This window comes from Nelumbo lutea, chromosome 1, assembly GCF_056320005.1.
Source record: "Nelumbo lutea isolate HS-2025 chromosome 1, American lotus-T2T, whole genome shotgun sequence".
NCBI classification, from domain to species: Eukaryota; Viridiplantae; Streptophyta; class Magnoliopsida; order Proteales; family Nelumbonaceae; genus Nelumbo; species Nelumbo lutea.
In genome coordinates this window covers 193,048,142-193,075,162 of record NC_142684.1, presented here as the reverse complement: position 1 = coordinate 193,075,162, position 27,021 = coordinate 193,048,142, and the positions used below count along the sequence as shown (strand labels likewise).

The window sequence follows — 27,021 nt, the reverse complement described above, 5'->3', positions numbered from 1 at the left end:
TTCTCAAACACTAAAATATTTTTAAGGCCAGACCAGATCAAACTGCCAATTTTAGTTTGGTTCATGAAGTTTGGGGGGTCTGGACCATATAATAAACACCCCTAACATTTATAATGTATTGTTATTGTTAGAGCATGTGCCAAGAAGTTAAGTTAATGGTTCGCTGTGTCTTAAATATTAAGAGCTGTGAGCCACCATGACTACCATCTAATCATTTTTGGTGTATGGTAAGAGTTTGGTTGCCGCCATACTTGAAATTCTCAAGTTGCCTTGTTCTAGAGTTTCAAAACACTAACTGCTTGTTTTGCTACCAACGTTACAGTGTGTCTTTTTAATCAAACTAACTGATGCTAGCTTGGGAGGGAGTGTGAGAGTGTGAGAGAGGGCAATTTGGGAAGAGAATTATAATTAAATATTTTAATAATCTACCCCCATTAGGGACTGTTTTGTAACTTGGATATTTATTAGTTTAATATAAAACATAGGGGTGTTCACATTAAATGTCAAACCGACCATATCGGCCCGACCCAATCCGAATTGGTCAGTTTTTCAAAACCACCAATTGGTTTCAATTTGTATGAGAAAATAAACTGACAAATCGGTTCAGTTTCAGTTTTCATACATGAAAAACGAAAACCGAACCAAATCAAATCGATCATGTATGTTTAAGTAATTACTAATTAGTCTCTACCATATATGTTAAATGTTGATATGTTTTATTTGTGTTTTATTTGAACTTTGAAAAAAGAATTGGTTATTTATGATAAAAACTAAAATGTAAAACCAATACAAATATAATACAACGGTACAATATAGGGCTGTATATAAGAAGACCCAACTAGACCAAACCGACCAACTCGGACCGACCCAACCCGAATCGGTCAAGTTTTCTTCAGCACCGGTCAGTTTTGGGTTGTAAAAAATCATAAACCGACCCAAACCGAACCAACTTAGTAGTTAGTAGTTAGTTCCTAGTTAGTATTTACAACCTACTTAGTTCCTACTTAACTAAGTTGTCTCTATCCTAGTTAAAACCTAACTTAATTTCTAGCCTTCTAGTTAGGAATGACATTAATGGCAAGTATTATAGGACAACTAGACAATGAATTTTTTTGGAAAAGTTTAAAGAAAAGAATCAAATGATCCTAGTTTCTATGGTCTTTTACACCAAATAGGCAACCAATTACAATTAGAATTAGGTGCCATTTTTTACTTAAATTAAAAGGTTTCTTGAAATATACAAATTTCAGTCTTCTTTCTCTAATACAGTTTGACTTTCTATTTTCTTGATAACTTCTATTCTAACTTGGTCTGCCCCCTACCAATTTCAGTATTCTTTCTCTAATAGAGTTAGGTGTACTTTTTTACATCAAATTTCAATATTCTTTCTCCAATCTACCAATTTATTACTATGGTTGAACTTAGAGTCGAAACCAACCCAAACTGACCCAACCCGACTCAAACCGACCAGGTCGGTTTTGCTTAACATAGGGTCAGTTTCGGTTTCAATTTCAAGTAACCCGACCAGGTCGGGTCGGTTGAAAAAATCTCAGTAAACAGACCCAACCCGACCCGTAAACAACCCTAATACAATATTTAATTCAGTTTTATATAAACTTAAATATAAATAGATATTTCAAATTAAAATATATGTAAAAAACAGCTAAACTGATAAACAAACCCAAACTGACCCTTCATGTTTAGGTCGGTTTTGCTTCAGAGTCGGTCAGTTTCAGTTTAGTCAATAAATAAACCAATTAGGTCAAATTGATTGAAGAAAATGACTCAAACTGACCTAACCCAACCCGTAAACACTCCTAATAAAACATCTATTTTCATTTTAGAGAAACAGATTGGGTTGATTTGTTGCCCTAAGTCTTCTCTTCTCATGTGCATCTTACTCTTTGTTTCATTCTCTTTCTCTCACACCACTCATCATAGAATTGTTGATTGACAAGAATGATCCCCTGTAAAGTTCTAATAGATGTTAAAATAATGCACAACAATAAAGAAAAAATTTACAACTGACATGTGAACATTTATGAAAGGATAAAGGTCAATGAGAATTCTCACTGTATGAAGCATTGGAGCTATCAATAGGCCTGGTCTACCGGATAAAACTAAACCGACAGAACTGATTATGTAAGTTCCTTGTTTTATGGTTTGTATACCAATTAATAATTGGGTCTAGTTCTTGTTGTTCCAAATATTTAGGTCTCCTGGCTTTCATGTAAAAGGATAAATTGTAAGTAGTATATAAGACAATTTTTGGTTAAAAGAACTTGTTTCGTCAACGTATGAACAATTTATTATTTATTAATTTTATTAGGTTTGTATTATCAGAAATGAAGTTTCAAATTGATATTATCTTGAGTAATTATCAACATCAAATATAATTAAGTCAGATGAATAAAAATGTTTAAATAAGAGAAAAAATAAATAATACAAATAATAAAAGTAAAGCAACAAAGTTAATAATTAATTAAAATTATTATTATAGTTATAGATAATATTTTAATTAAAAATCTTATCATAATTTAACAAAATCTCTCCCTAAGACGTTTTGAGTCCCACACATCATTATTTGTATTAACATTGAAACACTATTGTGCTCACATTGTAGCAAGAAAATGGGTCAAGAAGATAACTCTAATGGGTTGGAAAAAGTGATTGTCCCAATTTATTTAATTACCGATTCAAATAGATCTTGATTGATCTGATTTGGTCTGCCAAATCTATTATATAAATTTTAAAAATATATCTTGAAAATAAATATTAGAAACATTATTAATTGATATGTTTTTTTGTTAAAATATTAATTCTACTATTAATTAACATTTTAATATGTTGGGTGTGGGTCCAGCCCATATGAGGGGCCCACCCTACCTTTATTTGCTCCCAAAAGGAGCCGTATAGTGGAAGCTAAAGGCTCACACCTTTCTGTTTTTGAACATCAGGTTTCGTAACTACCCGAATTGAGAAAAACAAGAGAGAAAAGAAAACACAGAACTGAGGGTTTCTGGGTTTTTTGAGTTGTGAAGAAGAGAAGAAGAGATTTGATTTTTCTGCTCCATTCAAGGTCAAGCTCGGAGGTGTTTCAAGCCCGTTCTTGATGATATTAAGTGGTGGAGTTAAGAATCTCATTCCAGTTCAGAATTGGTGATTCTTTCTTTCTCTACTTCTCAGTTTAGATTTATAGCAACTTTGTGAGATCTAAACCTCTATTTGTGTTGTATCCACTTTGCATTTGGTGATGTTAATGCTGTTCTTGTGAGACAGGAATTATTTCTTTATTGTTTATAAGCCTCTAGTTGCAACTAGAAAAGACTATTGTACCCATTAATTTTTTAATTAGTGGGAGACTTTTACGGACCAAAGGTCCCGTGGTTTTTCTGTTACTTGGCTGAATTGTTTACTTGTTATCATTGTTGTTAGGATACCCATTTTCACACACAAACTTAGGGGAAAAGTTATTGCTGTCTTGGGATTGGTTTTACACTCATTTCTGCTACTGTAGTGTAACTTCCCCAATATAATAAAATAGTTTTTGTTATACTTTTAGAAAAATTTTATTAAAATCCACTAATTTTTTTATAAATGAACTTCTCCTTTATCTTATATCTCCACTACAACGAACTTAATTTTTTGAAGCATTGAGCGGTAGAAAAAATGGACCAAGTTGTTTTTATTTGTCAATTTCCCAAGAGAAGAAGAAAGCAAAAGAAGAAATGAACTAAAGACCTAAAAATCGCTATGCATGAAGAAGATGAAGTTCATGGGTGAGTTATTTGAATACTCAAAAATTGTCCATCCTGCTAGGTTCAATTACTAGTTCATACCGAACTGGACCAATCTTGTTTGATCAATTTGATTTGTTTAAGCAAATTTTGAAAACAAAAAGTGCATGCCCAGGTTATCTGATTATACGGAAACCATCCATCCACTAGGTTCAATTACTAGTTCATACTGAACAAGACTAATCTGATTTGATCAGTTCAACTCGGTTATGAAATTTCCAAACAAAAAGAGCAAATTAGGGACATTTTCATTAAAAATAATTTTTTAAATATAAAATAATAGAAAAATCACAACAAGTAAGAGAAGATAAAAAAAAACATTATTAAAATTTTTGTTAATAGACAGAAAACAATAAAATAAAGGGCATTTTTTGAAAAATAAAAAAATAAAAAAATAGAAACATAATTTTTTAATTAATTAATAAAATAAGAGAAAAGTCATGAAATCATTAAAAATAATGGAAATTTTTAACATATTAAAAATAATATTTATCAAGAAAATGTTAAAAATCAAAAAGTAACAAAAAATAAAAGTAGGGGAAGTTAAAAATCAGCAACTTTACACAATTAGCTTATTAAGTAGCTTATTAATTAAAATAAATAACATCTTTTTATTAACATACTCTAAAATTAGTAAATTAAGTTACCTTATTTTAAACTAATTTGTACTTTACATGAATTACATTAATTAATAGGTTGGATTATTTTTTTTGGGTTGAACTGGGTTTAGACCCCACCCTCCCAAAATGGGTAGGGTATGGAGACTACTCTGATAGGGATGGGGACGAGGATTAATTCAAATACCCGATCAAAGATAAGGATGGAGATGGGGAGTCAGGGACCCTGGCCCCAACTGTAAGATTATAAACTTGAAATAGTTATATATTAAAATTAAAGCACAGAGGAAGATTATCAATGAGGGCACAGTAAAACTATTAAAAAAAATATGGCAAGAGAAGATCATCAGTGGAAATTATTAAAAACTAAACCGCAATTGAAGAACAAAAAAATCCCTAAGCAAGAAGTCTCCAAATTGTGAATGATAAGTGTAGGGATGGATGCCATGAAATGAGAGTACAGTGATTGTGAATATAACGAAAATAGTGTACCAGTGAAGAAGCATTTGGAAGAGAGATGCTGAAGGATTCTAACGAAGGCAAGGCAATAATCCGGATTACAAGATCAAGAAATGGACTAGTAATACAAATATTGTAAATGATACATGGGCATCATACCATATTAATATTTTGCAGTAAATCTCTTTATTCAAACAAAAAGATTTAAGCCGAGAATAGGCTGAAAATAAGTTGCTGAACATGTACAATATGCTTCATTCTGCTTTGATGGAAAGGGTAAGCAAATGTTATGATTGGTACCAATAAATTTTTCCAAGAACAATAGATAACTCTTAGGGAAGGAAAGAAAAGGGATAGAATTTTGGAAACAAAATAAATTAATTAGAATTTATCATAGATAATGAAAGCATTATTTTATTATATTTAATTGATATTTTGTATGAATTCGCTATTACTGCTAAAACTTAATTTGTCTAAAATACTGAATTTTCAAACACTTGGATCTCAAATAAGTAGGGCTGTTCATAACAAGACCCAAACCGACCAATTCGGTCTGATCCAATCCGAGTTGGCCGATTTTTCTTTAGCATCGATTGGTTTCGGGTTACAAAAAAACATAAACCGATGGTTCGGTTTGGTTTTGGTTTTCATGTGTAAAAACCGAAATGGTTTGGTTTCGGGTTACAAAAAAACATAAACCGATGGTTCGGTTTGGTTTCGGCTTTCATGTGTGAAAACCGAAACCGAACCGACCCAAACCAACTTAGATATATATTATATATAATATACTTCAGATATTATATATATATATATATATATATATATATATATATCTGATATATTTCAGTTTTAATATATATTTCAGCTTTATTTTAGAAGTATACATATTATATATAAAATATCAGTTTAAATCCATCAAATCATTTTTAATTTTTAGGCATCCAGCCTTTGTTTTCTTAGACTTGAATCCTTTACCATTCATACCGAGAGAATCATTCACAAAACCGACCCAAACCGACCCAACCCGATTCAAACTGACCAGGTCGGTTTTACTTAGTATTGGGTGGGATTCAGTTTCATTTCTAGGTAAACTGACAAGGTCGGGTTGGTTGGAAAAACGCCAGTAAACCGACTCAAACCGACCCAACCCGATTCAAACCGACTAGGTCAGTTTTACTTAGTACTGGGTCGAATTCGGTTTCATTTCTAGGTAAACCGACTAGGTCAGATCGGTTGGAAAAATGCCAGTAAACCGACCCAACCCGACCCGTGAACAGCCCTACAAATAAGGATTTGAAGAGGAGTTTCAGTTTGGAACACTGTTAGTGAGGACACGTGGCAGTTAGGCAGTTAAAACTAAAACCTGTTGGCCTGTCAAGACAGCTATACAAGATTCAAGATCTCAACCAACCGACCTCCCCATCATCTACAAAATCTCTCTCATATTTATGATATGAAAATAAAGTTCTTTGATATTTCTCTTTTCATTCTGTCGAAATCTCATCGCAACCTACCTTCTGTGCTGAGTTTTTCCTTTTGTCATCGCAAACCTCCATGATTTGTCATGGTATTAGAGCCTTGACAACGGCCAAGACTCGTTGCATCCATTCTCGCTGTGTGAGTTCCATCCCTTGTTTTTGACGGCTGAATTCCCGTCGGCTAGTGGTCATCATTCTAGCACGACAGCTGCCACAGTTTACAGATATCAAGGTTCTTCACTAAACTCTTTTTTTCAAGATACCGAAGATGACTACAGATTTGGATTCAAGTTCTCTGTATTATTTGCATCCCTCTGATAATGTGCAATGCGCGTTGCTCTAAGAGCAAAAGACAAATACGGATTTGTGGATGGTTCGCTGCAAAGACCAAGTCCATCTATGGTGGAAGAACGGGCATGGATCAAAGTTAATTCCATGGTGATAGCATGGATCTTCATTTCCTTGGCTTGTGAGCTTCATGAAAGTGTTGCATACACGGAGTCGGCTAGAGACATGTGGAAATAACTTGAAGAACGTTTCTCTCAAGGACAAACTGCAAGAATCTATCAACTCAAGCGAGATCTCTCCAACCTGAACTAGAGAGATCTTCTAGTTGCTTCATATTTCGCAAAGTTGAAAGGTCTCTAGGATGACCTGGGTAATTTGTCACCCATTCCTAACTGTGATTGTGGAATTAATTGCAGTGCAATCAAAGAAATGATAGTAGATCAAGAGAAAGATAGGCTATACCAGTTCTTGATGGGTCTAAACGATGTCTTCAATAATGTCAGATCCACCATTCTAGCTTCAGATCCACTTCCTACCATCAATCGAGCCTATGTGCTCATAATTAAAGATCAGAAACACCAAATTCTGATGTCTTTGAAGACTCAGTATCCTCTAGATGCTACTACCCTGGTTGCCTCCAGATCTGGTGATCAAAACCTCAATCCTCGGCCCAGAATACGGTGTGAGCACTGTAAGCACCAAGGTCACTCTAAGGATAGGTGCTATGAGCTTATTGGATATCCTAATGGCTGGGAAAAGCGGAAGCCAGGCCGTGGAACCACGACAAAGACTAATTCTACCAGTAGCTCACAAGTTGTTGCTACGGCAACCAGTGGACCTTCCCAAGCCACGCCAATATCTCTTACACCTAACCAATACAGCCAACTCTTATACTTATTGAATACGGACATGTATCCCATTTGTGCTTCAAATATGTTTGGTAAGAGTTTTCAACTACAATGGTCCTTCTGATTGGATTCTTGATAGCAGGGCATTTGATCATATGACCCCAATGAAATATTTATTTTCTACATCATGAATCGCTACCTTCTCCTCTATCAATAAACTTGCCAGATGGTTCAGTTCTATCTGTCACACAAAGGCTCTGTCATAATAAGCCCAAAATTCCTTATTCATGATGTGCTATATGTTCCTGGCTTTCAATACAACTTACTATCCACAAGTAAACTCACCACACAGTTACATTGCACTGTTGTTTTTTCTTCTACTTCATGTATAATTCAAGACCCAACATCCATGATTGTGATTACCAAAGGAATGCTGACTAATGGGATCTGCTACCTTCAGCCTGCACATCCTTTTGCTGCTCTCTCGATCACTAATTCAAACAGTTACAATACTTGGCACAAAAGACTCGGACATGCATTAGCAAGGCAGTTATCTCATCTCTCTGGCTGCAGCATTACTCCACCAAAACATGCATGTGATATCTGTGAACGGGCCAAGCACATCCGCACTCCATTTCCAATAAGTGTGTCTCGAGCCTCCATTTGATCTAATTTACTATGATATTTGGGGTTCCTACCATACTCTGACACATGATGGTGCTCGTTTCTTTCTATCCATACAACTGCGTAACTTGGATCTTTCTTATGAAACACAAATCAGACACATACTCTTTCTTTGTCTTATTTTGTAATATGGTATGCACACAATTCAATACATTTGTTCGTGCAGTAAAATCCAACAATGGTGAAGAATTTCTATCAGGACCCATGTAGTCTTATTTCATGAATAATGGTATTATGCATCAACATTCATGTGTTGATTCACCTCAACAAAATGGGACTGTTTAGAGGAAACATAGACATCTGCTTGAGGTGGCTAGATCATTGTGATTCCAAGCTTCCCTGCCAATATCATTTTAGGGAGAATGCGTTCTAACTACAGCTTATATCATCAATTACCTACCTGTAGTTTCCTTGCAAGGAAAAACACCCTATGAGATGCTATTTGACAAAGCTCCTAGTCATGAACATTTTCACACATTTGGGTGTTTATGCTATACACAAGAACGACCTCCTAACAAAGATAAATTTGCCCCACATGCTTCTCGTTGTATATTTGTGGGTTATCCTTATGGTCACAACAATCTTAAAACTAGCCAGTTCTTTACATCTCGTGATGTGCCATTCTATGAGGATGTTTTCCCTTTTGAACAGCAACACACAACATCATTGGACAGCAATCCGGACATTGCCATTCCTTTACCACAAAATGATGATTCCTTTATTCACCAGCAACCCATCATCATATTGTTAATGCTAGCCCCATTACGGATCCTATTAGCACTTCCTTCACTAACATCAATTCAGGGGAGCAACCCATTGAACCATTAATCGAAAGTTCAAAACACATATGCACCATAAATCCATCTGAACCCACTTCTGTCCATAACACCCGTGTTGAGTCTTCACGACCACAACGTGATAGACGAAAGCTTGTACACCTAAAAGATTATATTTGCAACATTCCCACCTTCTTGACTACTCTGAATGCCACAACTTCTCTGCCCCCAGAACCAACTTCTTATTCTCAAGCTGTCAAGGATTCAAATTGGTGTAAAGCAATGGATGATGAAATTGTTGTTCTAGAACATAACCATACATGGACAATTGTTGATCTACAAATTAAAACTTTGGGCGGATGATACAATCGAGCGATATAAAGTTCGTCTCGTATCCAAGGGATATAACCAAATTGAAGGGCAAAACTATCATGATACATATGCACCTGTTGCAAAATTGACAACGCTCCGTTGTTTGTTGGCCCTTGTTGCTATTAAAGGGTGGGCATTGCATCAACTAGATGTCAATAAGGCCTTCTTACATGGTGATTTGACAGAAGAAGTATACATGTCCATTCCCTTGGGGTTTCCTAAACAGGAAAAGAACAAAGTATGCAAACTTCAAAAGTCCTTGTACGGCCTTAAACAAGCATCCCACTGCTGGTTTGAGAAGTTTGCTGATGCTCTTCGTAAATTTGGATTCACTCGGTCTGTGGCAGATTATTCTCTTTAAACATCCATTCAACCTAGTTCCTTCGTGGTTGTTCTTGTATATGTTGATGACTTGGTCATTACGGGAGATGACCCAATTCGAATTGTTGTCCTCAAAGCCCACCTCGATGAAAACTTTCATCTCAAGGATTTATGCCAACTTCGGTATTTTTTGGGCTTGGAAATCACTAGAACAGACTCGGGCATATCTGTTTGTCAGCGTAAATATGCTTTGGACATCATTACTGAAACTGGAATGCTTGAATCTAATGCAGTATCTCATCCCATAGAACAACGACAATTTGTTGATATAGATAGTCCATTACTAGAAGATTCTTCACAGTATAGAAGATTGGTGGGCCGCCTCGTGTGCTTGACCATTATATGGCCTAAACTCAGCTTTCCAGTTCATATGCTTTCACAATTCCTACATGCCCCACGAGAGGAACACATGCAGGTTGCCAAGAGGATAGTTCGACATATCAAAGTTGACCCAACATAAGGCATCTTCTTCTCTTCCTCTTCAGCCCTATCCCTTCATGCTTATTGTGATTCGGATTGGGCCACGTGTCCTTTAACACGTTGCTCCACAAGTGGATATGTTACTATGTTGGGAACATCTATCCTCTCATCGAAGACTAAGAAACAAGCAACAGTCTCCCGTTCGCCTGTTGAAGCCGAATATCGGGCTATGGTAATGGCTACAAGCAAGTTGATTTGGCTACTACATGTTCTTTGTGACCTTACTCTCCCATTGACACAACCCATCCCACTCTTTTGTGATAGTCAAGCAGTCATACGTATAATCACCAATCTTGTGTTTCATTAAAGAACGAAACACATCGACATAGATTGTCATTTTGTCCGAGAACATGTACAAAAGAAGACCATTCAGCTACGACATCTTTCTACCAAATCCCAGCCTGCCGACTTGTTCACCAAAGCTCTTGGGGTAGACCGATTCCATTTTCTCCTATCCAAGTTGGGCATATCAAACTCCAACTTGAGGGGGGGGGGGGGGGTTTAGTGAGGACACACGGCAGTTAGGCGGTTAAAACTAAAACCTGCTAAACTGGCAAGACAGCTGTACAAGATTCAAGATCTCAACCAACCGACCTCCCCATCATCTATAAATATGTAAAATCTCTATCATATTTATGATATGAAAACAAAGAAGTTCTTTGGTATTTCTGTTTTCATTCTTTCGAAATCTCATCACAACCTACCTTCTACGCTGAGTTTTTCCTTTTGTCATGGCAAACCTCCACGGTTTGTCAAACACGTAGGTTTCAATTCATCCACAACTGTATGTATATAATAATAAAATAGGAGCCATAATGCTTTCAAATTATATTGGATACACACGATCTTAGTTTCACTAAATAGGAACTTCAGGTACCTATTTATTGATACCAAAACCCATTAGAAGGACAAGTTTTTATCCCACAAATAGGGAGAAGACATATTTACAACTTCAAATTTTCTACGAACCATGGTTTAGCAATACTTTAAACATTTAAGCCCATTTTTATTATGATGCTAAAATAAAGAAAATATGAGAAATAAGAAATATTTTTCAGATATTAAAAACTATAAACTTACAAGATTAGCATCGGGTGAAAGAAACTTCTTTTGGTTACAACATGAATTGACTACATTATTCTGAGTATAGGCCTTCCTCAAATATTAGTAAATATTATGTAATATATTGTTTGATGTTGTCCTTCATTTAAGTAGGTCCACTTATTCTTTGTGATCACCCATGTACATGTTCACCAAAAAAGTCTGCTCATTGATTTCCTTCTCTGAAGATGTATGAAGCTCACATTTTGGTTTGATTTGTTGTTGGTATACTCTATGTCTGCTACAAGTGTCCTTATCTTCTATAGAATCTTGATCTTTTCCTACATATATCTATAACCAGTCTCTAGTCTCCTTCGATCCGTATGCTGTTTAAGTGTTTTTCTTTTATGATTATCGTTGCATTCTTGTTACCACTGCTTCTGCTACTTCTTGCTATTGGTCTTGATCTCTAGTTAAGTAGTCTTCCCCTATCATATCTCGCTATGCACACATTGCCACTTTGTTCCTTTGTAGCCGGAGCATCAAAATTGATTTTTACCTCATGTTCTTGAGGTGATTTCCATTCTACCTTTATTTGATTTCTTTTTATTCTGCATTTTGTTCATTTTTCCTCGTAACAGTTAACACCATGTGCTTTTAGATACTCAAGTAATGCCTTTTGTGTAGCTTCCACCACCGCTGCTGCTTTGGTGTTTTTCCATTGAAAATAAATTATTTTTGTTTTTATATTTCCCAAAGCAAGAAACTATTTTTCTCCACTTTCCCTAGTTTCTTTTTTCGTTTTTAATTCTCCAGCCTCCTAATACTGAGGTATCCAAAATTGGTTGCTTCTTAGCAGTATAGCCTTATCAGTAGCCAAATTTGCTTTGATGGTTGTACAATTCAATTTGTGAACAAATGGCATTTGTTGCTCCAAGGGATTACCGGGTTGGAAGCCTTTGTCTTAGAATTACCAAAGGAACTAATGTTTATATCTGAATAGCATTTGGTCTCCCAAATTGATTTTTGCCCATTAATTAGTTCATTTATTTAGTGGACTTATTTCTACGTTGTTTAGCTGCAGATCGAACACTTAAAGTTCCATCCATGCTTCAGCTCATCCTAATGTGTTCTCTTGTTGGTTCATTAATATTGGTATTGCTATTATTGTTGGAATAATATAAGTAGGATCGTTCTTTCTGAGTTTTTGGATACCCAATTGTTTATCTTCTACTACACATTATTTATCATATATCTATATTTATTTGGATTCTCATTAGGGGTGATCATGGGCCGGATCAGGCTTAGCAGCTATAATATGGGGTATACCCAGGCCTAGCCTAGACCCCAGGCCTGAAATATAAACCTATACCTGATTCTATATGGATCTGGGCTATAAAACTGTTCACAGGCTGGGCTTCGGGTCCAAATTTATATTGTTTCAGGCTCAAGTTTCAGGCCAGGCCCATTCAAATTTTGACAAAAGCCAAGTCCAAGCCCAGCCCATGAACAGATCTACTGGGCCAGGCTTTAGGTTTATGCCATTGAATACATATTTTCCACAGGCTCCATACTAGTCATTAAAATTAAATCCAAATACCATATATCATACATGGTTAAAACTAGGGGTGTTCACAGTCCTGTTTGGAGAAGATTTTAGACCAAATCAGTAAATCAGTAAATTGCGGTTTGAGAAATTCTCAAACCAAACCATTCTATTACAATTTGGTCCGATTTCTAATACAGTTTGGGTCATTTTATTAGACATAACCCAATTGAAAAGCCCAAATAACATCCATACTTATATACTAAATATAATTTAAATATCAAATTGAAATGTTAACAATTGCCGCATGTTACTATTATATAAATTACATTTACACTTTCTCAAGCATAAAGAGCCCTTTGGGTATCAAATTACTAGTTAAAAATTGAAACAAATACATACTTGTGACATATGTATAATAAATATATTATTAATAGTTCGATTTAATATAGTTCACAGTTTGGTCTGATTTTTAATATTTAGAAAAACAAGGCCAAACCAGAAAAAAAAAAGAAAAAAAAAAGAAAAAAGTCTGAGGAATTCTCAGACCGAACCAAACTGTTTAAGGCCAGACTAGACCAAACCACCAATTTCGATTTGGTTCGGCAGTCTAGAACATATACTGAACACCCCTAGTTAAAAATTATTTTCAAATGTGCATAGCACGTTATCTTACAGTAGTGTGTATACACAGTTTAAAGAAAATGTCTATGATTTCAGAAAAAAAAATGACCATTTAACCTCACCACCAATGAATTTGAATAAATATTTTATGACTAGTCACCATTTTTACAATTTCAATTGGCTGGTTACAAGTTTTTAAGATATCATGCCTTTTCAGTATCAAAGTTGGGCTATAATCTAAAATGTTTTTTTTATGAGTGTTTAGATTCTTAAAAGTTAAAGGCTCCTTCACAACTTTGTTTTGGTGTATTTTTGTTCTTGAGTTATCTATCCAATGAGATGGGGTAATATGTTCAAGGTTGTGCTTGTGTTTCATCTACTTCGTACACATCATCATGGAACCAATATTTTGTATGCTTGTTGGCTTCATAACCAGCAAAACAGAACACAACTTTTTATAGCTTTTTCAACTAGGAAACATGGTTCATTGATGTAAGCAAGGCATGGCAGTTAAACAGTGTGTATCACACACCAACATAGCTCCAAACATGGTTCAAAGTATTGATATGATACATACACCCCATATCGGGCATATCGTATCATATCTTTTGGTCTCAATATACCTATTTACAGGTGTTTTGGGACCCTGGTTTATTTCAGTAAAAAAACCATTAAAATGTCTTTAAAAACCAAAATTTGAAAAAAAAAAACTAAAAAAACCCTGTTTCCGTGTTAATCTAAGTACCGATACGAGGCGTATCGACACTTTGAACATGGTTCAGAGGCATACCAGTACTTCGAACCATGGCTCCAAAAATAATATTTCTGCTCAATAATGATTGAAGTATTAAGGTGGTGTTTGATTCATGGTTCAAATAAAGGGTGGTATGGTCCTATAACCACACTTTTTTTTAAATGTCAATTGTTGTGAACCACACAATACAAAAGAAGTTTTGTTCATGTTACATGAAGCACCTGAATAAGTTTTTATTTTCTAACATGCCCCCTTATACTAGCGTGTGTGTGTGTGTACCAACAAATCTGCACATGCTTTGCGTGTGGAAATTTTAATGAAGATGACGATAGTAATAATGTGTCCAAAATTTTAATACGTGTATAGAAATAACTTTCATTTATCACACTTATTTCTGTTTAATAAGATGAATATAAAAATATTTAAGAAGTGTCGAAATGTTTTCTATAAAATTCTTGTTTTTGTAATTTTTTGTATTTTTATTTTCATTTAATTATGAATCAAGGGTTGACAAATTTGACTCAAAAAGTTGAATTGTTAACTTGCCATCAAACAAAAGAAAATCATTTTAGGGTCAGTTCTAAATTTTGTATTTTATATCTATTATCAATACAAACAGTTCTTATTTATCACACTTATTTTTATATAATTTGATTAATATAAAATATTGGAGATTTGCCCAAATGTTTTATTACAATTTTTCTACTTTTTATAAGTTTTATGATTTAATTATGACATCAATTATTAAAACATTCCATCTAAAAAGTTAAATTGCTGACCTGCCACCACACGAAAACAGTATCATTTTTTGGTTAGTTTTAAATTTGGTATTTCATTTCCATCATCAATAAAAAAAAATCTTGTTTATCACACATATTTTTCTTTAATATGATTAACAGAAAATAATAGAGATGTGCCTAATTTTCTATAACTTTTTACTTTTGTAATTTCTGTATTTAATTCTATTTAAATTTTGTATTTAACTATGACATCATAGGTTAACCCATTTGACCTAAATGATTGAATTTCATACCACCACCTATATGGAAGAAAACCTTTGTTCCTAGCAAGGTTCGGAATATTGAAGCGTATCATACTGTATTGGTCGATATGTATTGTTTTGGTGACCTCCCGATACACCCCTATAGTGGGTGCTTTGGGGTCTGACCTGGTTACCCCCTAAACCAGTTTGAAAGAAAAAAAAAAAAAAAAAAACTTAAAAGTTCATGTCGATACAGGCTAATACGCCCCAACTGACGTATATCGACCTGTATCGATATTTTGAACCTTTGTTTTTTGGTTGGTTTTAAAATACATGGTTTTGTATTGTTAAAAGTATTGAATTTAATAGGATATTGATGAAAATTAAAAAACCTTCAATATAGGATTAAATGAAAGAAAATGGGAGATAATTCCTTAAATATAAGACTTAATTGGAGCTAATTGAATGAGATGAAAAATAGTATAAATGCCATTAAAATTAGAGAGGGAGAAAACTCAAAGTTAGGGCATTTTAGTCAACAAGAAAATTTTCACATCATTCTTAGCATGCACACAACTTTAAAGGCAATATCTATGATGCGATAAAGGTATGAAATTGAAATAAAACTATGTAGTGGAAACTATCTCTTGTACTTCACATAGCGTTGGTAATATTCATTGAGGAATATATTAGTTCCAATAAAATTTTATACCACTACCCATGGAAATAGAAATATACTATGGAAATATTAGGGATTTCAAGGACATTTTAAACCATGGTTCTTACACGGGGTGATAAGGATCGAACACTAGGCCACTTAGTTAAACAGGCATTGACACTATCTCAAGGAAATATTAAAGCTTGAACTATTAGGTAATGTCCCTAAATAGGTTTTTATTCTCTAACAGTTCACCTTTTGATCCATGATATGTGAGCTGTAATTGATTAAATGAATCATGTGTACATGTACATTCACTATTTACTTGTGATCATATGGTCATCGTTCTTTTTGCAATCAAAAAACAAAATTTATTACATATAGAGGTGAATACATCAAATTATGAAAGCCAAAGCACAAAAAACTCACGGACACCCATACCCAATCTCAAGTGTTACCCTCTAGGATCCACTTGATCATCATCAAATAGAGACATCATGATTGGAGCCATGTTGGTGTGTGACACACCATATAACTACCATGTCAATGCTTATTTTAGTGAACCATGTTTCCTAATTGAAAAGACTATAAAAAGTTTTATTAAAAAAAAAAGTCATTTTGCTAGTTTGGATCGTCTGGAATCATGGATTCCTGGTTCCCAAATCAGAAATAGCATACAAAATGACGGCTGTGTTCAGGAACCAGATGAAACACAGACAACCATGAATGAAATACCCCAAAAATAAATAGTGAAAGCATATATAAATATTAATCACATAATCAATACTCACATATCATAGTTTAAAAAATGAACCATTAACAAAGCAATAGCTTTTGCATTGTCTAGGTACAAGAAGAAGAAAAGAAAAAACATTGCAATTTAAAAAAAAATATAAAAGGGTATAGTTCTTGATTCATACCATCCTTTTTTCAGAATCACAAACCAAGCACCCACCTAAGATTTTGTAAATTAGTTATTTTCAATAGAGTTGGTCACTTCAAGTTTCAGCCAATTATATTTGAATCTTCTTTATCAATAATAGGATCTAAAACTTTTAGGCTGTATTTGGTTGCAGTGCAAATTTATTTGCACTAGGACAAATGTATGGGAGTGCAAATGTAAAAGAATGCAAATTCTTGTTCAATTTTGTTTTGAATATTCTTTGTTCTGCTTCATGTCTTAATTTACTTTATTTATACTGCAATCAATCAAAATAAGCTAAATTTTGAAACAAAAATATGTCAGAATTTACACTGAAATAATTTGTACTGACATGGTTTTGCATCAGTGTAAATTTATTTGCATTGCAACCAAACACAGCCTTAGTACCTATATCTTGTAGTTGTCTTTTGTTTGTTTAATTTAGTAAGATTGACAGTAATTACATAGAATTGTTTTAGGAGTTGGAGTCCTTATTCGATGCCCATTTGAGTCACACGTAGGTTTATCTTTGCTTTAAGCAATTAAAAGTTGATTAGTAGTTAGAGAATTAGAGTCAGATCTCTAAGCCCTTATATTGAGTTATTAAAGCTTAGTTTGGAAAGAGTACAAATACAAATTATGTACAGTATAAATACAAGTATTACATTGTACATATTTGTATTTGTGCTACTCTTTCCAGCCTAAATAAATAGTTATAGTTGAAATTTTAGAGTTGATTTGATAAAATAAAGATTATCATTATTAACAGGTTGACACTGACCAATACATTGGACCACCAAAACAGGGAAGCAGCAGCAAAAACAGTTTCTTGGTTGCCCACTTCTTAGAAATGTTTATTTCGTCGATTTTACCGCATTTACATGTGCTAATGTATTTTATACCCTCTCGTATTTATTGTTTTAAGCGTAACTTGATGGTAAATTAGTTTTAAAAGATAGCATGGAACCATTTTAAATCTTTTAAGTTTTTGTTTCTGTATTCACATTTTTATTTGAAAGAATGAAGCGGCCAAAAAGCATGGTCAAACCACTGACCCATGACCACCAAATTGGTTCCCTGCTATCTGGATCAAGTTTAACAATATTGAAAAATATGTTTTAGCACATCCAATATTAGAGCAAGAATGGGTGGTGCTTTGGGCCTAATTCATTAAATACAATAAATTTAATTATACACAATATTTTATTTTATGTTATATGACATACAATATATGCTATAATATATATATAATACAAAATATTATATGTATTATTTTATAATATATAATATTAAATAAAAAATATATACATGTACATATAAAATGAATGTGTGTTATACAAACAAATTGCAGGCCTAATCTCATATTTGTTCTACAAAATTCGTTCTCTCGCTCTCTTTTTTACCAGTATATACATTCATAATATATGTTCCCCTTCCTACTTATTCTAAGATATTTGGTTGAGTGTATGATATATATATTTTAATATCAGAAAATAACTGGTATGTGCATATTATATATTCATTCCTAAGATGATTTGTTATTATAGTCTCCCTTTGTTTTTATTTCAACTTCTCAAACATCTTCACTTTCACACACATGCACATGTGCATGCATGCAAACACACAACAAAAGCCTTTGTCATCCCATTCTAAAATCTTAAATCACTAGGTTCTAATCTTCAACTCTCTATTATTGTAATGTATTTCAAATGAGGTTTTACATTGTAAGCCCTCTAGAAACTAATAATCATGTTGGAAAGAGATTTCATTAGAAATTATTAGCTAGTCATAAGTAATTCCGATAAGAATCTTCTTCTAAAACGTTTTGCACATGCATTCTATGTTGATTCTTATGTACACAATCAAGGAACTAAGATTGGAAAGAAAGTTCAGTTTGCTTCTCACAATAAACCTCCTTCACTTTCGAAAAATAAAAATAAAAATAAAAATATAGCTTCCGCTTAATCTCCAAATACTAATATTAAGATAAAAGAGAAAAGAATGAATGAAACCTAAGCATTAGAGAGGAGCTTTCATCTTGGGCGTCGGATTGTTCAAAAATAAAGAAACATACAACATTTTCCAATACAAACTCAAGAAAAATTTATGACAATGGAAGTTTAACGAATTTAATTAATAAATTACTAATTATAGAAATGGGTATGAAGTATGGAGCATTAATAATAGAGCGGTAGGAGAAATAGCTCAACTAATTTAAATAAACGAAACCAAGAAACAACTTTGATTTTCTTTCTTCAATGGATAGGTAAAGTTTATTGGAAGATAAATTGTCTCTTAATCTAATTTAAAATCTTTTTTTATAATTTCTTTCTTCAATGTTCATGATAACTATATATATATATATATATAATATAAATTAAAGAAAGAAAAAAAAAAAGGAAAAAAATAACTGTGCCTAATGCATCAAAAGCCATGCACTAGGACTAGGCTGTGAAGTTGTGAAACAGAAACGACAATTGAAGGATTGTTTTTCGCTTTTGAAAAGTACATATACAAGGATTTACTGCTTCTTATCATACTAGTGAAATTCGTCAAGATACTGTTGATATGCTTTTTATGTTTCTTTTTTCATATTGGCTCTTGCTTTTCTTTTATTTTTACTTAAGTTAAATTTTCTTCCTTTGAGCAAATTCTTCTAGTTCGTCATTTCGTATATTTCCACTGGACTCTATCATTTAAGGAGACCGCCATTAGGCATCAAAGATCCACAAGTAGTGAATTGAAGATGTAGGCCTCAAGTTTCAACAATATCATACTGTGAATGAATGGTTGTTTTAGGTTGACAAAACAGATATCTTCTCAGATTCAGCACAAAGACAGTGAACTTACTTCTATGTTTCTCTTCAAATTAACTTGTGTAGATAATAGATATACATTTCTTTATATTTTAGTTAAACGTTAATTACTGCCGTTGATTAATTATTTGGAAAAGTAGCATATATATTTTTGAATTCCCAACTAGCTAGTTGCATCTCCCATTCATGGATATGTTCAGTTTCAGGTCATATGCACCCAAAGTTCAAATTATTTCTAAAAGAATATATACCTACGTTAGCGTCCACAGAAACTCACTTAAAGATCTCTAGTAGACATTAATATGGCTAGAACCTAGTCCCCAGATTTGAAAAAAAAAAATGCTATCTAACACTGACATTGATAATAAAAGTACTCCACACCATCTCCATTCTTGGACATCAGCACTAATTACAATTTTACAAATACAGTGTATTTTTTGTTTCATGGTCTTTGTATTAGACATTTTTCGGTCTTTTACCTTTTATCTGATTCTTATCCTTTAATTTTGTTCCACCGACCAATTAAGCTAATTGTCTTAGAGCAGTTTTAACATTATGTCAATTTCACCCTTTTTGCCCTAATCAAGTCCACTGTGAGTAACAAGGCTAAACACTAATTAAATTGGGTTTCAAAAATATGAAAGGATAACTAAACTGAAGATTGGAAAGGTATCTCCCAGATGAGGGTATTATGTATAGGACTATATTAGGACGCTTGAATTTCTATAACAAAGTTTGTTAGAAAAGTTAGTAAAATAAGTAAGAGCACATATATATTTCTTCTTTTTTCCCTATTAATATATTCACCTTGAGACTTGAAGGTTTGATGTTAACATCTGGGTAATGTTCATCTTCGGAATCAAAATGAAGAGTAAATCAGTTTTCTTGAGTTGGAAAGCAACATCTCAGCCTTAACCCAGGATTAAATAGAAGAAAGAGGCCTGACTTGCTAAAGCATGAGATATTAGCGAAAATAATTGTTGCAACTTGTAAGGAGAATTTCTATTATTATATAGTAAAACCCCACAAAAGCTAGAGATAACAAGTACGTTAGTACATTCTCCCTCCTGCATCTGTCTAACTTTGAGAGTACACTTCTGCTTTATATGTCACACCCGCTTCAAAAACATTTGGTGAAGGGAAGAAGTGTTGATAACAGCTTCTCCAATACATTTTAATTTTAACATTAACCCTAATATCATTTCAGTGACTCAAAAATTGTAGAGAACAACGTTGCAGGTTGCGATCAACACTCCAAAGTTTGAGAAACTCAAAGGAATTAATAAAACACACTGATACTTAAAACCAAAAGTTATTGCTGATGACTGAACTTGCCAACGATGAGAATAAAGAATTAAATCGATAGATCGATCGAGGAGCTAAACATAACTATGCACACTTCTTGTTCAAAACTCGGTGCAGCAAGCATCTGAATGAAAGCTGAGACAAAGACCAATTAAGAAGACAAGTAGGGTTTTATTGGATTAAGAGAAATTTACCGACTTGAAAATTGAAATGTAGGCAACGAATACGAGAGAGAGAGAGAGAGTTTTGACCTGATTGCACCATAGGTATCTAAAGTACTGAGAAAAGCTTGGCAGAAGGTTTCAAATAAGAGGAAAAGAAACGCTTTGCGTTTCAAATCAGACTAGAATAAAATCTTCTTGCTGTTCCTGTTGGTCGTCGTTTTTCTCTTCTTTCTATTCCTTCTTGCGAATACAAATTACAAACTATAAACTAATAAACTAGAGTAGAAAAAAAAATTGAAGAAAACCCCAGAAAGGAGGGCAAGTTGAGAATCAAAAGATCTCTAGCTAAAATCGTATATGTGTACTAATAAGTAAAGAAAATAAAACCGGTTGGTAAAGATCTGAACCAGTACTGCTGAGCAAAAATAAAAATAAAAAATAAATTACAAAAAGAGAAAAGAAGAATAAAATGGAAAAATGAAAAAGATATTTTAACATAGAAAGCCTGAGATCAAGGTACAATTGCGGGAAAAACTTATACCTGCATAGTCTGTATTATTTCTTATCTCGGTTCACGAGTAATTTGTAATTTGTTTGATACAAATATATAAAAATAAAAACTATAATCTATGAATAAAACTTGAAAGGTACAATTTTCTTAACGAAGCGATTAAATATCAGCAACTAAACAATGAATTTCGTGAAGAGTTTGAGAGCAGAAGCCAGAAGATAAGGCGTACCTGGAGCTAGCGAATTCATAAAGCTTTCCTCTCGGAGAGAAGACAATAAGCGCGACTTCAGCATCGCAGAGAACCGAAAGCTCAAACGCCTTCTTCAGCAGCCCATTTCGACGCTTGGAGAAGGTTACTTGCCTGCTGGTAGCGTTCTCTATCCGCTTCATCTGGGTCTTCCCCCTCACCATCTTGGCACCTTTGGAAATGCAGGAAAACAGTCAGAGAGGAGGAGAAAAAGGAAGACGATGACGACGCCAAGGATTGATTCGATATTGGATATATGAAAATTGAATTCCAGATCGCCCAAATATAGTTCATTCTCTCAGAAAGAAGTGAAAGACATAACCATATCTTACCTAGTCTGCTGAAAAATCTAGAAAAAGCTTCGATCAGCTCCAGAAATGGAAAGACTGAAATCCCACCAAAGCGCACCCAAAACCCAGAAAAGGGAGGTTCGCATAAATTTTACAACACTCCAGATTCTTCTTATTCCTTTCTCTCTCCCTTTTTATTAAGTTGTCAAAAGAGAACAAAAGAAGAGCAACAAGTTGAGGAAAAAAAGGAAGGCCAAAATCTTATCTCATCTCATCTCTTTTCTTTTCCTGTTTTGGTAAATTCCACAACAAACACAGTTACAGGAGGAAAAAAAAGGGGTGAGAGTCGGGAAATTTAGGAGAGAGAAAGAGAGAGACTAAACGAAAACGAAGGAGACAAGCAAAGGGAAAGAATAGAAGAGGGAGAGAGAGAGAGAGAGAGAGAGAGAGAGAGGACTTTTGTTTGCTCAAGCAAAAGCTCAGATGATCGCAAGTAAAAAATAATTTGTCCGTACGAGGGTTAGAAACACGTCAATATCCTTCGTACAATTACGTACGCACATTTCGAATTAAATGTTGACACGTATCGTCAGTATTGATCACGATTCTCGCCTTGTCAAATGGAGACAGACCGCTTCACGTGGCTCCCCCTTGTGCGTCGCGTCCGACCCAACTTTATTTGTTGGACGTTATTTAATTAATTAATCCGTTGGTGGCGGCCCTGGCGGGAAAGTCAGGCCACTTATTTAACGAAGATCATTGTTTTTACTGTTCACAGTTCAGCTTCTCTCTCTCACCCCACATTTCAGTGTGGACTGTGGACCTCCTCTGCTCTCCTCTCCTCTCTTCATTGTGTTTTTCTTTTTGCCATTTATGTGCTTGGCGTAGGTTTCTCGCTTTCCCTTTTTTTTTTCTTTTTATTTTAGGAGTTTTAACCGTTCAATTCACTCTAAAAATCTAGATCTCCACTTTAAGGATGGATTGCATCTTGACCGTAGATTAATATTAAATCTACGGGCGGATGCGATTTATAGGGGGTTACTAATAGTAATAGACTAAGACGAAACTGCAATTCAGATTTGTGAGGGGGATTTATTTCCTTGGAGCTTCTAGGATGTAAGGAGAATAAGAAGATGACAATGACGTGGGGGCCAGCGTCTACGGCGTGGTGCACTGGTGCGAGGAGAGAACTAACCCTCCCCAGCTCCACTTCCTAGTTCCTCCACGTTCCACCTAACAACACCTCCTTCCGCTCCAGACTACAGAGTATTTGTGGGACCGCCGGATTAATATCGATGTTTGATCCAATGGTCTACAATGAATCTTGTATTGTCCCATTGTCGTATCATCACTCACGACGAAAACAAATCGTACTAGGTACTATTCCCTCTCTCTCTCTCTATATATATATATATATCAATCTTCCTTTCATACAGTCAGTCATACCTATACATATCTCGTTTTTTTCCTTTATCTTACGTCATACCCAAGAAGTTGGGTGTCGTCAGTTTTGCATGAAACGAGAGGAGTGAGCCTACTCAGATTCCTGTTCTAGAATCCAGACGAACTACTACGGTGGGAGTTGTATATACGGTGGGGAGTTGGTTGTATCATCCCTCATCAGTCATCATGTGTAAATGTCCAAGTGGCCGGGGGTGGCCCACTACCTAAATTTCAATCATTTGGTGACGGATCAACTCCATCTTGGCAGGAGTTCAGATCTTATTATCTGATTGGTCGGAGAAAATAAAAGCCTGACTGCCTGAGCCTGGATCAATGAGGACAAGACAACACAGCAGCTGGCCGACTAGTCTACATTGCAACATGGTTAACAAGTACCTATACATATTGACGAGTAGAGAGAGAGAACTGCTAATCCCAGCCTTCCTGATTCTCTTATACGCCTCAGCACGGAGGTGATCAAATTACCAAACCACCCCGCGGAAAAGACACGAACAAAAAAACACCCTTAATACGGAAGTCAGGATCCAAAATGGCTGAATTTGAATAACTTATTACCTTGTCTCTCACTTTAGTGAACAATTTACTGAAATTTGGGATGATCACCATATTCTCCACTATTTTTATCTATTAGAATATAAAGCAAGAAGTAATTCGGTTCAGCTACTTCACCTCTTATCATGCGTATCTAATCCGGGCATGATAAAGGATGATTTATTAAAATTACTTGTCAAATGTTGCATTTAATTCAATGAATGGTAAATGGAAGATGTTTATTTAATAAGAGGACTACCCTACGTAGCAGGTTAAAAGATTTTCAATAGTGAAAACAAGAATCAATTCAATTTGTTTTTTGTTTTAAAAAAAGGGTTTGTAGAGATAAAAGGCAACTTTTTACCCTTAATATCAATAAAAATTAATATTTTTATATAATAATTAAAATAGAATAGCTTTTTTTTGGAAAAAATATCAAGAAAGGGCAATGGATTGTGGGTTGTGGGTTGTGGATTGTGGCCTGTAGAACCCGTTGTCTACATATGCATAATGCATCCGTCGGTGGATTGTGGGTTGTCTCAAAAGTGATTTAGAAATTCAGATTGTGTCAGTTCGATCTAAGTTCCATTTAGACCACTATGGGTTGTGGATTCATTGTGTGGACTCTTTTTGAGAGCGATGTCTCATCTAGTCATCTTGATCACCAAATCAAAAAGGGAAAAAAAGTGAAAATACAATCCAAAAGCAAAAACAATTAAAAAGTGTAGAGGAAGACGATCACAGTGTCTACTGCCCTTTCTTGATATTTTTCCAAAAAAAATTATCCTATTTTAGTTATTATATAAAAATATTATTTTTTTATTGATAATAAGGGCAAAAGGTTGCCCTTATTTGCTAGAAACCCTTAAAAACATCATTTTGATGGCAACAGGTTAGGTTTATATGAGCTCCGAACTCCTATCCACAAATTCTTCCTATATCCCTACCCACAAGACACTATCGCCATGTATTGCACACATGCAAATTTATAGGCTGCGTTTGGAAGCAATGTAAATGTTGGACCGGTGTAATATTACACTTCGGTCCAAGTTTACAGCTGTTTGGATGGAATGTAAAACTCCAACGAAGATTAGTGTAAAACGTCCCTTTTGAAAGACTTTTTAATTGGTGTGAAAAATACATCAAAAAAAGTGATGTAAAATCTCTTCGTTTCTCCATTGAACTAAAAGTACTCCCACTTGTATCTCCTCTCTCTTCTCCATCTTCTTCCTACTCCGTCTCAACCCCGTGGTGGTGTCTCTTCGCTAGTGCCACTACTTCTTCGTCCGGCCATCTAAAGTCATATCTATAACGTGCCGGTCAAGCAAAATATTGCTCGAATAGTGATGGACTCAAGGTTTTGTAGCAAGGCTTCAGTTCTAGAGGAGATTTGGAGGCCTTTTTACAAGAGGGAGCAAGGTCGTCTTCGAAGCCTTTTGCGGATTTTGAATTGGGCAACATTCCTCAAGCACACAGAGACTACTAGATTATGATTGGGGGTTTCGGTTTTGGGATTTTTAGGGAGATCTCATAAAGCTTTTCCTCGACTCTGCCATGAGAAAGCAAGCCGATCCAAATACATAAAAAATAAAAAAGATAGATGATTAGATATTGAGTAGCAGCACCGGCGAAGGTGGTTGATATTTGTCTTGTGCAATGACAACGATGATCAAATTGATGGTTCGATCAGGGTTTGGCTTGGGTGCTATTGTGCGACATCGCCACAAACAAGCTGTTAAAACCTAAAATGTGGAGCTGGTGTTAATGAGATGTGGAGGTAGGTGCTTGCGTAGGGCTGATATTTCTCTTGGGCTGAAAACTAATGATCATTAAACCATTTCTTCATCATCAGCTAGAAGGGAGATGAGCACCTAGCTTGCATCATTTCCTCCCTATACCAAAAATGTAGGCACGACACTCCTAGCAAAACACAAGCAAATAGTAGTTTCATTTGCCACATGGGTTGCACAAATAAGGCCTCTGAACATCGTGCCATCTCGCCAATAGCCTTCAAGCCTTGTACTTATGAAGGAAAGTCCTCCAAAATGTAACTCCACAAGACTGGCAATTACTAATGGAGGCTCTCAATCCAGAATAACAACTGAGAATAAAGGATATTTAGTAGCTACCAATGATAGATCTCAATCCAAAATAGCAACTAAGAATAAAAGATATTTAGTAGCTACCAATGACAGATCTTCTCCAATTACCAATAAAGGCTCTCAAACAGATTTGGCAACCACTAAATTAGAAAGAATTAATCAATAGAAATTAATTAGAAAATCATTGTACTAGGCTCCTATTCTTAGTTTCTTTATTTATTCTTTCATCATTGTGTATATATATATATATATTGTATCTATCTCAGCCTAGTCAGCAGGTCAAAATAATACAACCATTCTTTTATTTTTTTACTCTCTCTCCTACATCTTTATCTTGGTATCAGAGCCTATGGCATCTCACTGAGCTTATTTGTTTGAAGCTATGAGCTCCAACTCTTCTGGTCTTCAGAACATGACTACTACAGTAGTCATGAATTCTACTCCTAACATTTCTCTATATCTCACCATCAAGCTGAATGGAGAAAATTTTCTTCTATGGAGAGCTCAACTTCTGCCAGTTCTTAGGGCCTACAAACTAATGGGCTTTGTAAGTACATACAGCTTACTTAGACCCTCAAAGAATATTCAAACAATAAGAACACCACCACAGAGATACTTGCAAAGAATCAACAACCAACCCCAAGTTGTGATTAACTTACATTCTGACCACAATCGCTACGATAAACCCGTAGCATACTAAACAAACCTCAAAAAGATTCACCCACAAAAACACGAGCATGGCCAACTATACAATGAGGTCACACCCACAACGGATCAGGAGGACAACGAACCAAACCCGCAATGAGCCTAAGCGTGTACCCAAACACAAGGAACCGATACAAAGAAATGCCTCGCGAATCGTCACGTGACACCAATGAACATCG

The 27,021-nt window shown here is 34.7% G+C and overlaps 1 protein-coding gene and 1 long non-coding RNA gene across 4 annotated transcripts in view; one reads left to right on the top strand and one right to left on the bottom strand.

The window, feature by feature from the left end:
• The window catches only part of LOC148880098 (MADS-box protein SOC1-like), a 32,329-nt gene extending 9,808 nt beyond the window's left edge, over positions 1-22,521 (bottom strand). For both annotated transcript variants that reach the window (XM_088961923.1, XM_088961924.1), the window contains exons 1-2: positions 22,083-22,521; positions 21,733-21,922 (exon numbers count right to left, since the gene is read on the bottom strand). In XM_088961923.1, coding sequence (XP_088818049.1) covers positions 21,733-21,914 — 182 coding nt within the window. In that variant the 5' untranslated portion in view covers positions 21,915-21,922; positions 22,083-22,521. The remainder of the gene's footprint in view (positions 1-21,732; positions 21,923-22,082) is intronic.
• A 589-nt stretch (positions 22,522-23,110) lies between these two features.
• On the top strand, positions 23,111-24,106 carry LOC148880097 (uncharacterized). Of its 2 annotated transcripts, none has more exons than XR_016105886.1 (2): positions 23,111-23,417; positions 23,532-24,106. It is a non-coding gene; the product is annotated as an uncharacterized LOC148880097 (long non-coding RNA). The 2 variants fall into 2 exon arrangements; XR_016105887.1 differs by having other exon boundaries at positions 23,132-23,417; positions 23,535-24,106.
• Positions 24,107-27,021: the final 2,915 nt, after the last annotated feature.